At 46.7% G+C, this 16369-nt stretch overlaps 1 protein-coding gene across 1 annotated transcript; it reads right to left on the reverse strand.

Annotated features, from left to right (window-relative positions):
* Positions 1–228: 228 nt before the first annotated feature.
* Positions 229–15603, reverse strand: LOC146193448 (solute carrier family 22 member 7-like). The gene is made up of 2 exons (XM_084600553.1): positions 14762–15603; positions 229–256 (listed from the first exon to the last, which is right to left on the reverse strand). Exons 1-2 carry the CDS (start codon positions 15601–15603, stop codon positions 229–231), a joined length of 870 nt encoding a protein of 289 aa, XP_084456679.1.
* Positions 15604–16369: the final 766 nt, after the last annotated feature.

Here is a 16369-nt window from a genome sequence, read left to right on the forward strand (position 1 = left end):
AATCCTCCAAGGTAGGCTGCAGCAATATGTGGATCGGGAGCTTCCGGACGTGCAAGCTGGGTTTCGCAAGGGCAGAAGAACAGAGACCAAATTGCCAACCTTTGCAGGATCATGGAAAAAGCAAGAGAGTTCCAGAAACCCATCTACTTCTGCTTTATTGATTATGCGAAAGCGTTTGACTGCGTAGATCACAGCAGATTGTGGCAAGCTCTCCAAGAGATGGGAGATTCAATTCGCTTCATCTTCCTTCAGGAACCTGCATGAAGGGCAAGAGGCCACAGTCAGAACTGGGCATGATCTTACTGATTGGTTTCCGATCGAGAAAGGAGTGAGGCAAGGCTGCATACTGTCGCCCTGCCTATGTAACCTATATGCAGATTGCATCATGAGGAAGGCCGATCTGGATGAGTCGTCAGCTGGAGTGAAGATTGCTGGAAAACGTATCAACAACCTTAGATATGCGGATGAAAGCACTTTAATGGCAGAGAGTGAAGTGGAACTCAAGAGACTTCTGATGCGCGTACAAGAAGAGAGTGGGAAGTTTGGGCTTAAACTGAACATTAAAAAGACAAAGATCATGGCGTCTTGCCCTATCAAGTCCTGGAGCATCAACGGACAAGAAGTGGAAGCTCTGACAGATTTTCTGTTCTTAGTCTCCAAGATTACCTCGGAAGGAGACTGCAGCCATTAAAATAGGAGACGCCTGCTTCAGGGAAAGAGAGCAATGGTTAGCCTTGACCACCTACTAAAGAGCAGAGACATTAGTCTGCCAATCAAGATCCGTATAACTCGTACTATGGTATTTCCAGTTGTGATGTATGGATGCGAGAGTTGGACTGTGAAAAAGGCTGACCGCCGAAGAATTGACGCGTTTGAATTGTGGTGCTGGCGAAAACTCTTCAGAGTTCATTCGACTGTCAGAAGATCAAATCAGCCGATATGTTCGATCATAAACCCTCACTGCTCATTAGAGGGTCAAGTTCTAAAGTTAAAGCTCAGCTACTTTGGTCATATGATGAGAAGAGAGGAGTCGCTGGAGAAAGATTTCATTTTGGGAAAGGTTGAGGGTCGCCGGAGAAGGGGTAGGCAGCGAACGCGATGGTTAGATGGCATCCTCGAGGCACTGCAGATGAAGTTATGTGATATTAGGAAGATAGTGAGAGACCGGAAAGCGTGGCGTGACATGGTCCATAGGGTCACGAAGAGTCGGACACGACTGAACGACTGAACTGAACCAACCACCAACCGCTTTGATCCAAATAAAGATTCTTGGTAATCCGTGTGCAAAGTTGTCACCGGTGTCCTGAACGAAGTGAACCTTATCCCAAGTTCCAGTGTGCCATCTATAGCGCTTTGCCACGTAGAGGCATATGTAAAGGGCTGTTGCCACTGCTAAGGAGAGGAGTGTCCACCGGATAACCTGTGCCACAGGGCTAGTGTTACTGGTGAAGGCAAGGCTGCTGACACCTGCAAGTAGGAACAAAATAAAATTTGGTGTAGATTATTGCGCTGCCCCCTTTCCCCCCCCCCCACCCACCCCCTCCAAAAAAAGTAGAGCCGATGTTTATCTCCACGTTACGAATTAGACATACGGAATGAGTATTTGGCTTTGTTCAAAGATGGAACATTGAGTGACTGGCGCATGGTCTGGAAAAATGTGCCCTCCATGAAATGAAGTTTTGTTTGCACGGAAAAAAGGTGCACAGGCTGGTGAGTTCCCGAGCGTCACCCCTTAGAATTGACAGTGTACTAAGCGATATACATGCACAGTCAGTTCGAATCTCTATCGCGAAATAGCATAAAATTGTCCAAGTTGACTAGCGGATAGATGCTAAATGGAAAATGAAATGGCATGAAGGTAAGCTTAACGCTGCAAAATAAACCGTAGCATCCTAATTTTGACACGTACTCACCAGACATTTCGGTATCATCTACTCCCGTCCCGTATCAGGCAAGTAAGTCTTTAGCCTTCCAACCAATTATGCGGGAAGGAAACGCTGCTGAAACAGATATGTTGGTTGGTTGGTTTGTGGGGTTTAACGTCCCAAAGCGACTCAGGACAGATATGTTGGAATGGTTTAGTTCGGCTTGTAGTGTTTTACGTCCCGAGCGGACTCTCGGACTATAACAGACGCCGTAGTCGAGGGATCCGCAAACTGCAACCAGCTGTGTTGCACAAGAGTTACACTGACATCGCGCAGCACTTCCCAGCCTTGCTTTTCGCCTTTATTGAAAAGCAGCCGCCAGGCCTTGATAGACATCCTGCAATGATAGAGGCGACGACATTCCTAAGCTCTAAGATAATTAGCAGCCGAAATTCGTCTTGTCGGTATTAAAAAGCTGATGAAATGGCCATTGCACTAGTTCTCCCTGACGCCTACACAAAACGGTCATAAGCGATTCCGAACGCGCAGTCATAAACTTTTCGAAAAGCACTACCTCTATGTCCACAGCACGCATCTTGCGTGGCCTCACACTCGAATATGCAGGTGTCCTGGTAGGGATTTCTACCTATGCAGGGGGCTTTGGAACCAAAGTGGTCGACAGTCAAGTCCGAGGTCAGTGCAGCGGCAAGGAGAGCCAACAAAACCGGACTTTCCTGATGAGCCTCCAATCTCGTACACTGAATTCGGTACCCTGCGCCACTAGTTTAAGTTTATCGTCAAGTAGTCGTGCAGTCGCGACGACGCTGAAGGCAGCAAAATAAAGAGACTGGTGCCGTACCTAAATTAACTCTTTATTGGGGTGACTTCTGCCTGTCTTGAACTCCGCGACTTTAGCTACTTTCTCTTCCTTTTTCTTGTCTCTTGTGTGACAACTCAAAAGACCCTCCATCATACATGGCAGTCGGTCACATATATCGATCACTCATCGCGCATCACGGCGCGCACTTTCAAGATTACGCTGGCAGCGGCGACTGCAGGTGGGCTGCAGCCCACCTGCAGCCCACCTGCAGCCCACCCACTTCCACGATTCTTAAAGAAGTCATAATATAAGGCTAAGTTACAATTCACCTTTCAGCGATGTTTATTCAGGCATGCCTCAAGGATCAGTCATTGGCCCGCTTTTGTTTCTCATTTATATTAAAGATCTTCCTTCCAAAATAGCATCTAACCTCCATCTGTTCGCTGACCAGTGTTGTTTTTCGTGAAATAAAATCATCTGACGATACTAACCTTCTTCAGAGCGATCTTTCTTACATTTGTTTTCGGCGCATGGATTGGCAAATGCAAAGTTATGAGAGTATCCCGACACGCTAACACCACTCTGGATACTGCCTAAATAAGGTACCCCTAGAATATGTTACTACATACAAATACTTGGGTGTCCACATTTCTGCAGACGTCACCTGGTCACACCATTAGTAACAACACGAACCGTATGTTGGGCTACGTAAGCCAAAACTTTATAAAAACTCCGTCATCTCTTAAGTTACTGCTTTACAAAACACTAATCCGCTCTGAACTGGAATACGCAGCTGCTATATGGGATCCCCATCACGACAAATTAATTGCTTCGCTTGAGTTGGTCCAAAATAATGCCGCTCGTTTTATTTTATCTAACTTTAATCGTGGTGCAAGTGTAACCAGCATGAAATCTTTCCTGTATTTACAGCCCTTAGCGTGCCGCCGAAAAATTATTTGTCTCAGTCTTTTTCATAAACTGTTTCATCATTACACTCTTCGGAACGCACTCATTCTTCCTCCCCTTTACGTGTCGCACCGCACGATCATCGTCACAAGGTTGGAATTCAGACATTTACCGCTGTGTGAGCATTTCAGTATTTCGTGCCTCGTAGTTCGCGCGAATGGAACCACCTTCCCGCTGAAATCGTCGACATCAGTGAAAACGAACATGTCCGCAACGCATTAGCTGGCATTGTATGAATAGCAGAATTATTTTTGTAACTCACTGTTCTTGTTTCTGTATTTTTCTATATTATCGTCTGTAACCACTCCCCTCTTTAAAGCCTCCGGCCCTCAGGGTTCAATAAAAAAAAAAGCAAACCCTCTGGACTCTAAACCTTTCACAAAGGTTGTACCTAGGCTGAAGCTAGTAGGAGGCACATTTCCGTTGTCTGTAGTGAAAATGGAATAAAGCTATTATTCAGCGTGGTTGCAATATTTCGCTTTTCCTCTGAAGACGCTTGAATTTGATTTGGTGATTAAGGGTTTTGGTGATGCCAGTACTTCTCCGGAGCATCTTTTATGAAACGAATTACCGTATCCCAAAGTAAAATATTTTAGCTGTTTGTATTTTGGGCCTCAAATTAGTGACGCCCAAGGTTAATTTTGTAACTGTTCTCTCTAATGTATGGTGTTTCGGCGTTTTTTTTTCCCTAGTCGTCGAACAGTCCGCTTGGCATGTATAGGGAACCAAAGCTGGAGTTTGCTCCGCGACGCCAGCGCTCGGTTTCCAGCGGAGCGGAGAGCAACTACAAAATCTACGCGCATCCGCGCCCGCGCTGCGCGCGGCTGTCTGCGGAGTCTGCGCAGCCCGCTCGCTCGGGAGCACCTGCTACAGGCAGCCGCACGTGCAAGCGGGGCGGGAGAAGGAGAGTGAGGACGAGGGGGGATGGTCGTGCGTCTGTGCGCGCAAAGCCGGCGCTCTTTGCCAGTGGTGTTTCTTATTTTTGCTTTTTTCTGTGCCCCGGCTGACATAGAGGCTGGCTGGAGGCACGCTTTTTATCGGTGCTTTCGAAAGTGAGAAATTATGAATAATTGATCGCCGCGGACATTGTTTTCAAAGAGCGCTTGTTGGCAGGCTCAAACAAAACAAAACATGAACGCGTATTCGGTACTCGAAGGCAGAGGCAAGCGACAGGTGTTTTGAAGGACTTGAGGCGGCACCTCTTGATGTCTCTTCCATGTTCAGAGAATGAAGGGTCCAGCCTTCTCGTTGAGAATTGATACGCGTATACACAGCGACGAGTGCTCCGGGCGCTGGTTGGGGAGCTTCCTTTCCATTTGTGACTGCTCGCTTGAAAGGGGCCTATTCAACTCTTTGGGGACAGACGTTTTAGGCGATGCTGCCGGCGCCGTGGTGCCTGCTTTCGGCGCGTTTACGACGCGTTCCCTATAAAGGCACAAAGCATGCCGCCTTACCCTTTGGTTCCTGCTGACAGCGGTCAGGCAGGTTCGCTGCTGTCAGGTTCGCTGCTGTGGCTCTGCCATCCGAAATCAATGACTTATCTACCTTTAACGATGAGAGGTTTCTTAACGACCTGGATCACTGGCGAGAAGCCGAGGCATGCCATTCTTTCGGCAGTTTCCTCTCTCCGTGAGACGAAGAGCGAGGAAATGCCTGACGACTTTTCATGTAGGCGGGGACATCTGTCCAAGTAAACCTTTGTCTTCTTAATTCCACAGCTACGCTGCGCAATCCCTAGTTCAGTTATCTCCTCTAGCGAACGCGCAGTTTTGAGCTCCCGAAGCAGGATCGCGTGTGAGGATAGGACGATTAACGTATGTGTTTTCCCTTTATAAGCGCCGAGTGATGGCTTTAATGACATATATCTGTTTCTTGAGGCCGACTTGGTTCTGCGATGGCTGCTGCGGCACCGCCAGTTACAAACAGAGGTGCGAGATACGAGCGGTACGAGATACCTAAAAAAAAAACCGACAACCATCGTTTCAACACGAAAGAGAGAAGAGAGAAAAACACTTTCACGAGTTTTGCGAAAAAGCGCGCCATCACTTTTTCATTCCAGTTTTTTTTTTTTCTTGCCCCCTTTGTTGGAGCGCGACGGCGGCCAGAATGCGGCCGGAGGAGGAGAGAAACAACCGAGCGCGCGCGCGCAAACACGTGCTGGAGAGCAGCGCGGAGCAGACGACAGCATGCTTTTCTATGCGGCGGGGAGCAGACGACGCGGCCGCACTGCGCGTAGGTTTTCACGGAATCTCCATGGAAGGCGCTGACGCACAGAGCGGCGCAGCGCCTCTGGCCCAGGTTTTCTCCCCTATTACGGTTCGAGTAATTTATGGATTATTTCTACGTTCTATCTCAGTCATGGTATGCCCATAATTAGTAACGCAATATCACACAACATTTCTGAATATCTACCAAAATCTTCTTATATAAATATCTATGTCATCTGAGAGTTGTTGGAATGATATCAGTTCTTCACATCAGGTATCCTCACATCGGCCGTAGTCATGATACGCTGTTGTTGATTACAAACAAGCTGCATTATACTGATGCAAGACAACAGATTGCTAGGCTGTGACCACGCAGACCGTTTAAAATTTCCGCTTCAGTTTCTTAACCAGGGAAATGACTACTCAGGAATTTGTCACGTAGCAGTCCTTGACGCAAGTTCCGTGTGGTGGCGTACCATTTCGTTGCCTGACAGACATGCGCCTGCTAGTCTAGCTAAGCAATAGGTGTTCCAACCAATTTGTATATGCGCCGAATGACATCCTGTAATCACCTCCCTACACCCCGTGGCCCAGAGAATCGGATGTGGCTTCGAGAGCGAGCTTTCGCCCTTATACGCATAGGCGGCCATGTATGGAAATTTTCACGGATTAAATTCACGTAATGTGTTAATAGAATGCAGTGTCGTAGCCAGAGCAATCATGAACAAAATTTGGAAGTTGCCGTCCGACCTTTTGAAAACTGCTTTGGAGCCACTGGGCGGCAATGTGATTGAGGGGCTTTAGTTGAGGCTGCGCTGGGTGAACAGGCGCATGTGCGTCCTATATTCGGCATGGCGGAAATAGAGTGGCGGCGAAGGCTGTTCCTAAAAGCGGTTTAACGGTACCGCAGCATAGCCAAAGATCAAGGGGCCAAACACTCAAGTTAACAGACTATCAATCAACATAAGAAGAATAGATATTTTGATAACTTTGGTTGTGAATGAGGTAAGGTATTTTATTAAGACATTCCTCATTTAAAAAAATCTTGCAACATTCTTATCGCGCCCTCTTGATGGTGCATCGGTCTTGACGAAACGTTTCAGGCCTTGTTAGGTTCTTGCGAAGTAGGCAACCACAGGCAACAATGGCAACCGAGATAACAAATCTTACGAAGAAAGAAGGGGTTTCTTATCGCTTTTTGCGGTGGTGCGGGACTTGGTGCGCCAGGGAAAGCGTATAAATTTAGTTCATAAGTCTGACAATGTCACTTTTGCGAAGATTTCGACGTCCTTGCTGGTGGCTGCTCTGTCGCCGTTTGGTGAGATTTAATATCCCCCTGCAGCAGTGTTTCTTTGGTTTCGTCTCTTTCGACCTGCGGATAGTGCGAGGTCTTTTTGCAGCATTGTATTGCGCTTCTTGGTCTTCATTTGAAGAGCTTAGGGTTGTATCGCAAGATGAGCCCGCACAAAGTGAGGAAGCGATGCTCTATGGCATCTGTGACACATTGCGGCAGCGTGGATTCAACCGTCTGTGTCTTATTACACCGCTTCCCAGCTGACTTTCACCGGTGAGAAGATCTAGAAGTTGCACACAGACTTACTGTATGCTCTAATGCTTCTGTGCTAAGCACGCTTATTGATGCTAAAGCTGTCTGCGCTAGTGCAACCTTGAAATTGCCTTGAAAACTGCTATATTATTTCAGACGAAGACTTTAAAAGTGAAGAGTAATCCCAGTGCACTATGCTCCATTGTCTTGATGCAGCTACTTTCATGACATTTTTATTTAAATTGCAACTGCCATAGCTTTGTTTCCTGTACATGGATATTTCTTATCTAGTGATGTTTTGTAGCAGGCACTTCAAACCTTTTCTATGCCTCGGCTGTAATCATTGAGGCGATTAACCCGCTTAAACAGCGCTACTGTTCGAACTGTGCGCCATGCATTTTTATGTTGTGCTTTATTGCTGTATTTACTTGGTGGATGCAATAAACCATGAATATGAAAGTATAATTGTTTAATCCAGACAACACACACACCCATATCCCAAAGGCCACCCAGGAATTCATATTATGGCAGATTAGGATGTCCTAGGGATGTCCGGAGGGGTCTCACTAAAATCCCGAAAATATCCCAAATGAAACGAAGTGACTTCCTCAGGACGTCCCAAACAATACCGCCATGGGACATGTTTGGGGTATTGTGGGACCATATTAGGACATTCTTTAAGGGAGTTTCCTCGGCTTTTTACTCTAAGCCCTGTCTTGCAGAGGCGTTGTAAGAAGCATGCAACTATATGTTTTTCAAAAATGATGTTTCCAGTTCTGAAAATATTTCTGAGCTCATGTTGGTGTTATGAGCAGACTAAAAATGCCATCTTAAATTTTTATTAGGACAATTAGGGCAGGGATAGTGTGGGAAGAACACTGAGGCAAAATTGAATTTCAACATAAAATTGGCCACTGTGCTGGAGTTGACCATTCTCAAAATTTCAAGTTATAATTATTTTCTGATAAGCTCGGTGAGTTGAATATGAGCTGCATCAACACATGTATATTTAGCTAAAACATTATTACGTATTCGTAAACGCCCATGTGCACATGCAATATTCGGGAGCAGTGAACATTGCATGCTGCAGCCTGCATTAGAGTTATGCATATCCTAGTACTAGGGGCCATTTTAGACACACAGCAGAAATTGTTTTTATTTATTCCCGGTTCTTGACAAATTACACTCACTTCGCACTTACGCAAACATTCACATTTTGAAAACCATACTTGAATCACCATTTTGTAATGAGCACTTTTCCCAAGTACTTCTATATATACTCCTCCACAGGGATGTCCTGGTATGTGCAGGCACTAGACTACATATGAAAAAATCTATACAAAATAATATCTTGAATAATTATTTATTTTGTTCGCAATACAGTTAATCAGGGTCACATGCAGCATTCTGTTCATTGAGCCGCTTCATTTATTTGACGACAATAAAAATATAGCGATTAGTTATAGCTGTTTTGTGTTCTTCGGATAAGTTGGGCGCCACAAAGTTCTACGCCGCGATAGTTGAGCACCACGTTTAACTGTCGCAATTGACATATACTCTTTTTGCGAACATGTGATCCCCACTGAATTTTACCTTTCATATCATGGCAGGCTGCATGTAATGCAGCATATTTCTTGGGTGCCTTTTATACATTTTCCAAAGCAACCAATTCCCACGCATCAGCCAATGCAATTATGAGCTTACATACGCTGTTGATATACTCTGAAAAATCACAATGCACAATCAGTTACAACCCGCAGTATGATCAAATCAATAAATAAATTAAATGCTGCGCAGTGGGACAAGAATTAAACATTTCTCGCTTTGCGGTTGCCCTGTTAAACGCGACACTATGCAAAACTAGCCGTTCGGCAAACCGCGTCAGGCCTGGCCGCACCGGCCGGCGCACAGGCCGTGTCAGCGCAACGGCGTGCCTTGGTGCCTTCACATGCCAATTTGTCCAGCATGCTTAGATGAACTGTTCGAAATGCAAGCCAGTTTCACAGGAACACAACATATTACACCTCACCGTGGTTGGAAACTGCAGAGCGTCACGAACTGCGCCAGAACAGCCGGCTGACCACAAGGCGTGCCCACCGCGCCTCTTCACGAGCTGTGAAATTTAATTGGCACCGGCCGGCGCGGTCAGCTTAAACTGCTTGAAATGCAGCTTAGTTCACCAAAAACGTCGCTTCCCTTGTCATCGTTCCAAACCGCAGTCGTTCCGCGTAGCACCCCAAGAGATAAAAATATGCGGTCTGTGCCCCACAGGCGAGGCACGCGCAGACAGCCAGCCCCTTCGACAGCAATCTATCGTCTGCTCCGGCGGGCTGCCGCTGCAGCGGGTGCCGCCGCGTGCGCGTCCGCGCTGGTGACGCCATCCATTAGTCGGCGGAAGCGCAACAAGTCGCGCCCCTTGTATTCGGCTGAATGCTGCCTGGGCGCTTATTTTGTCTTAGGCGAGCCTGTTTCCGAAATTTGGGGCTAGTGGCCAGTTTTGGCTGCTGGCGGCCGCCGGCAGCCATGCGGTCCTTCTGCTCGATGCGTGGCCAGTCTACTGCACAGACGGAACACATTCACGGGGTACGTCTTCTTTTATCGCATCTTTAAGAAATATGCCAGCCTCGCTTATTTATCTTGCCTCTTTCAGTGATTAGTTGTACATTCGTGGCTGAGGGGAATGACTGCATGTCTTCTGCAAACTGCTCGCTGCAGACCAATGTGCTTTCGACGAAGCAGTTGTGTTCGACTCCGCTGCTAGCACTGCCGTCCAACTTACGTCCAACTTAATTTGTAATAATGCTTCAGCAGAAAGAGCTACATTTGAAATATTCACAACGTGTTCTATTGCCACCAAACAAATAAAGCAGGATAAAAAAAATAAAATTAGTGGCCCCTGTCAAAGGACACTGTCTGGTACTTGGAGAAGCTGTCTTAGAAGCTATCATGCTTTCCAAATGACTAGCACGAGTAGGCACAATAACCTAAAGAAACAAGATAAAAACGACACTGCTATATTTCTTAAAGATGCAATAAAAAATAACGTGTCCCGTGAATGTGTGCCGTCAGTGCAGTAGATTGGCCGCGCATTGAGCAAGTTTCATAATGTGTTCGACAGTGTTCATAGTAACTCTGCATCAAAAGGCATCACAGGCGCACAGTGCAACCGATGCGGCGTACTAACGGTGCGCTTGCTGCTCAGCCTGTTCTTTTTATTGCATTTCGGAGGTGCTCAAGGCCACTGCGGCATCACTCCCTCGCGATTTCTCCGAAGGCTGAGGGTTCCAACAGGAAGATTTGAGTACCCAATATAGTGGAAAGTGCGTTCCGCGCGGTTGATACTCTGCGTGTTGCTTCCCGCGCCTCTCTGTTGGTCCACTTATTGTCTTCAGTGCCTGCACTTGCAGGAATCCAAGAGTTCGTCACTGTAGCATGTATTAATATGTCGTTACTAAATATCCGATTATTGTAAGGTAGGTTCCTGGATTCGCGCTCACTCGTCGGCCCACTCCATACACGCGATACGAATTCGGGAAGAGATCGAGTCTCTGCAATGGGGACATATTTAGGAAATGTTGGCAGTACTCGCCGCGCAGATTGCGAGAGGGCTGCAAGCTTCACCCCCTCAATCCTGACTCGCCGTCGATAGACAGCGTGGCCGTATACCCCACGCGATAGGTGACGAACTGCGCCACCGTATGGACCCACTTGCGAACTCCAGTCTTTTGGGGATCATAGGTACCGGTTGTAGAAACCATTGTCTCTGACACATCAATAAAAATGATTGCGATAGTAGCCGGCCGTTCGCTTTGTTGTGGCCGTCTGCTTTAGCGAAACATTTGCGTCGCTCCGAGTTGCAACAGCGCATTTTCTGGTAATAGTTTGCTATCTGTGAGAAAAATAGTCTGAGCCTAGTGTGCACGAATTATGGCAGAAAAGTGTTGAATGAAAAATGGCAGACGTAACGTTAGGAGACAAGAAGCGTTCAGAGTGGGTTAGAGAAATAACTCGAGTTAATGACATTCTAGAGGGAATGAAGAAGAAATTAGCATGTCCTGACAGCATTGTCATCTTCAGTTGGGCACAGCCCCATGCCGCGCTCTAGGCGCTTTCGTCTCTTGCGGCGGAGGCACTCGGTGCTTGCTTCAGCCACACTCTGGCATTTCATGAGTGCCTTGAAACGTACTACGCCCGTTATTTGCGGCAGAGAGAAACAAATGTTGCCAGGCCTGTTAAAACTTGCAGATATGACTTCAGAAATCGTTCTTTCGAATCACAATTTTTCGCAGAAACCCAAAACAGCGAAGAGGCACCTTTCGCCACGAAGGCATATTGTTCACGTCACCCACATGTTTTGCCTGGAGCCGATAAATTTCGTTGACAGGCCGCTACGAAAGAAGGGAGTGAAAGCTAGAGCCTTAATCACGAAAAAAAATGATTTCATGGTGAAAATAATAAATGACTGGTTGTGACATGGATTGAGAATCAGCACAAATGAGACCGATACCAGGACACAAGAAACGCAGCCCATTTATTGTTCGGCCGTTGAAATAAAAACTTTATGAAATAAATTAAATATAAGTTATCTTGTGGTTAGAGTTTGAGTTTATTTTGATTTAGACAGAGTTGTCTAGGTGAAGAGAGCTAAAGGTGACACGCGTGGTCACCTTACTGGGCCCTAGACACCCTGCATTCATACAAAGTTTGGAACACAGCAAGGGATTTCATATTGCAATGTATCCTTGTGTTCAGTTATGAAGGAACCGAAATATCAAATCATTTCTTTCATATTATGCCAGCTCACGAACCCATACTGAAAATTCAGTGGCAGCATACATTTTTAGCACAAATTCAATGTGAGAAATAAGTGTACTGCAAGTCCACATTCGATACATACAGCGTGAACGTCGGAATTGCAGGCTTGTGCACATCTCAAAGGGGTATAATCACTGAAAACTTTGCATCCAAAAATGTTTCAAATTATTCCCTGAGAAATATTTAAGAAAATCAGAGGTGTGCAAAAGTTACAGCTTCACGCTTGCCGCTTGCGTAGAGTGACACACTGTGCATCCATTTGTTTTTTCAGACCTTGCTTACAGTGAAGTCGAACATTCTGTGCTGGAAGAGCTGTCTGCTGAGAACATATCAGGCACACTTGCGAATTATTATTCATTTGCAAATGAATGAATATTGACATGAAGTTCTACTTTCTATCACTACGCGTGAGCACGTAGTTTGCTAACGAATTCTATAGACCTAATCATTAAACCAAAACGATTGTTTAATTTAGTCATAACGTAAGACAAAAATTTCGACACTCAGTTCATGTTTGCGATATGCATGGCGAAAAAGTCTTAGTATCGATTGGAAGTCCACGCTGTCGAATTAAGTAGTTTAGAGTATCGATCGGAAGTCCACAACGACGTGGACTTCCGATAGATACTAGAAACTACTTAATTCGTCACTGCTCGTAAAAGAGTCGATGCTGGTAGTATCTCCATTCTGTGCTTCCGTTTTCTTTGTTATTTACCTGACATTCTTAGTGAGAGTAACGTCGTTGAAGACGATTAGTCAGAGAAGATAAAGCATTTGAGTCAACTTGTTCAATAAATGACTTAAGCTTGCTTTCAGAGACAGTCATAGTGGCGTATTGTAGCATATGACCATTTAAATAATCAGGTAGAGATCCTACAATTCATTACTGCTTGCACTGTAGTGACCAATTGCACATGGACAGAAACCTTTTTGCGTTTAGCAGCCTGTCATACGACAAAGGAGAGCTCTCTGAAAATGCTGCCTTTCCTCGCTGTTATCTCATCTTTTCTTGCAGAGTTAGAACACAATGCATACACGCGTTACTTTGTATTCGAGTGGTAGTGTGCCGCACAGCTCCCATTAAGCTTCTCCGAACTAACTTAGCTGCCAAAGACTATTTCTTATCCCAAGTAATAAGTGCCAGAGATGGCTTTTCATATGCTTCACAAAGAAAAAAAATTTTGTAAAGCGGACAAGTTCCCAGACTTTTTGACAGCGTCTCCGTATAGGGACATATCCTGTTGTCTTTCAACTTATCGCAGAGTGTAATTTGTTCCGCTAGTTGAGGAAAGTCCTACCATCTGTTTGATAACAATTGCTCAAGCTTAGATACCACAGGCGGTTTTTGAAATGTTATTCACAGATATACAAAACAGTAAAGTGTTTTTGTTTTCTTTGCAAGCATATATAAGCACCTTATGATAAATGGAAGCATGGGAAAGCATCAATGCTAAGCGTGAAGGTGAATATAATTGTATAATATTACATAGTGATCCAGAGCCAGCAATGTGAACAGTGAAAGACGAAAGGCGATGATACTTTGCAGGTACAGCGAACGTGCTAAAAAATAGGCTGGTGCTCAGCATCCGATGCATGAAGGACAGTGTTCGCGTGCGGAAATAAATACACAGCGAATAAGGCCACTAACGAGAACCACTGTGAACAGCCTCACGCTCCGCGTTTTGGCTTCTCGACGATACACTTATACCACGGAACTTGCGGCGTTTTTTTCTTCTTTTCCATCTTTTGGCTGCCTGCATCGAGTGTCTGTTTCATGTAGCTCACGCTTTCTACGTTGCCACTCGCGGAAAAAGGGCTACTCAGTGTGGGCTTCTCAGAAGCCCGCCGAATACTAAGGTTCATCACCAACATTGCGAACAACGCGGTTCCAGCTAACGCGAACAGCACGTCGCCACGTCCAAGGTCTATCGCTACGTAAACCAGTACACCGCACACACCGCCCAGACGGCTGAATCCAAAGAGCCAGCATATTGTTCTGCAGCGCACAGGTGTAGGGACCATACCTAATATGCTTATGTACATCAGGACGGCCACACCGTAAGCCAAAGGCTTGAACGAGAGAAACAGCAGCGTGCGTACAGACTCGCAGTGCATTGCGAAGCTCAGGCTGATCCCGCAGGCCATACAGCCAAGCCCAGCTAGTGTTGCGGTCAATAGTAAGGGCGTGGAAATTTTCTGGACAGCTGCGTAGAGGGATACAAAGCCCACCAGGCTCATTACGTTCGATGCCCATTGGTACCAAGCGCTGGCTTCAGATGACAGCCTGGCCTCGTGCATCAGTAACGAAAACAATGCGAATGACACGCAGAAAGATGCGGCGAACATCACAAATGCACGCCGTTGCACTTCTTTCGCTGCATCAACGTCCCCTGGTGTTATTCCGCAGCGCGTTGATGTCCTGGCAAGCTCTGCCCTGAGCCTTTCCAGCATGCAAGCCGTGGTGGAAACTGGGAATTTGTTCTCCTTGGCCGCATTCATCATAATTATTTCGGCTCTTACGATGTCTTTCATAGCGACGTACCAGCGTGCTGACTCACTGACAACCACGAACGCGTACAGGGTGAGGACAGTCGGCGCTAGCATGAGAGCCTGGAGAACAATCCAGTCCACATTTCGCAGGAGGCGTACCACGCCAAGCCAAACTTCAGCCACAAACAAACCAGCGATCATGGCAGCGCAAACATGTCGGCTCCGGTTCTCATGGGTGGACACTTCGAAGAGCAAGGTGCAGGACATCACTGCGGTCGTGGCGGCGGAACCTGCGTTAAAGAATCTGGAGACAATGTACACAACGTACGTTCCTGCGAAACATCCACCCAGGGTCGCTAGCTGCAAGATAGCCACAGCCAAGAGAAGCACAGGCATCCTTCCGATGCGGTCCGCCACGTGTCCAATGGTACTCATGAAGACCAGCGAGCCGGCGATGTAGACGACCTGGGCAGCCGCGCGTAGCGGTCGCCTCTGGCACACCAGATCCCAGCGGCTCACGATGGTTCGTGTCTCCTGCTCCGGGTCGTAGTCCCACTTGTCGCAGCTCACAACCTGTGTGTCATTCCCGTCATTTGGGTGCTTGTATATGGTACATCGACTGAAACTTCCGTCGGCCTCCACAGGGATCGCGACGTTCCTCCAGGAGGCAGCGGACATCATCACTCCGCTCGGGGGTTGCTTGCACCAGTGGTCGACGTCGCCGGAGATGAGACGGAAGACGAGGGTGTGGCAGTGATGTGCGCACACGCAGAGCACGGCTAGAGTGCAGAACAGGCGCTGAAAATTCCCATGGCCGAACACGTCTCCACAATCGTAGCAGTCGCTCGTCACCAGGTCGATTCCGCTTAGCTTCTTGTGAGATAACAGCAGCATCCTTGGCGTCAATATAGGGAATACATAATGATCTTGCCCTCAGTTAGAACGCTGTCATTGCGGGACGTTATTGGGCTGTCTTCTTCTTCCTATCAAGGTTGGCGCGCGGTCATCAGGCTAACACATAGGTAATAGAAGAAATTAAATGTTACGCACCAATGAGAATGTCCGGTCGATTTGTTGGTATGAAACAACACGCGTACCTATGACTAGCAGTTTGGCACCGTCTTTTAAAGGCATAAGCTCTCTCTTCTCAAATTTGATGATTTCTATCGGTCTTTTAGCGGCTCCAAATTCAAGATAGGGGATGTGCCTATGAAGGTCTTGTGTTAGAAATTTCTTCGAAGAGGTGCCCATTACGTGATGTGTTACCTTAGCAATACAAGATGGCGTCCACTCTAAGACCTACACTGTCACGTGTTGCCACTCGAGTTACCGGCCACCTTAAGGTCCAACCTATTTCACGTGGCGCCAACAAATATGGCGGCCACGACGTGGCCCTTCTGGGTACTGGACATGACCCTCCAAGAAAACTGAGGACCATGCTTGCGTGGTGCCACCTGAAGTTGCTGCCACCATAGACCACGTGGTGCCACCCAAGATGGAGGCATAGTTCAGTAATCACAGGACGCTTAGGTCATAATTCAAGATGGCGGCTTAGTTCAGTGATCATGTGATGCTTACGTGATGATTCTACATGATATCCATTATTATGACGTCTATGCCATAATCAAAGACCGAGGAGCAGTTTAGTTATAGTGCCTAG

The sequence above is a fragment of the Amblyomma maculatum genome, chromosome 4 (assembly GCF_055883805.1).
Source record: "Amblyomma maculatum isolate TAMU_Amacu chromosome 4, ASM5588380v1, whole genome shotgun sequence".
Classification (NCBI taxonomy): domain Eukaryota; kingdom Metazoa; phylum Arthropoda; class Arachnida; order Ixodida; family Ixodidae; genus Amblyomma; species Amblyomma maculatum.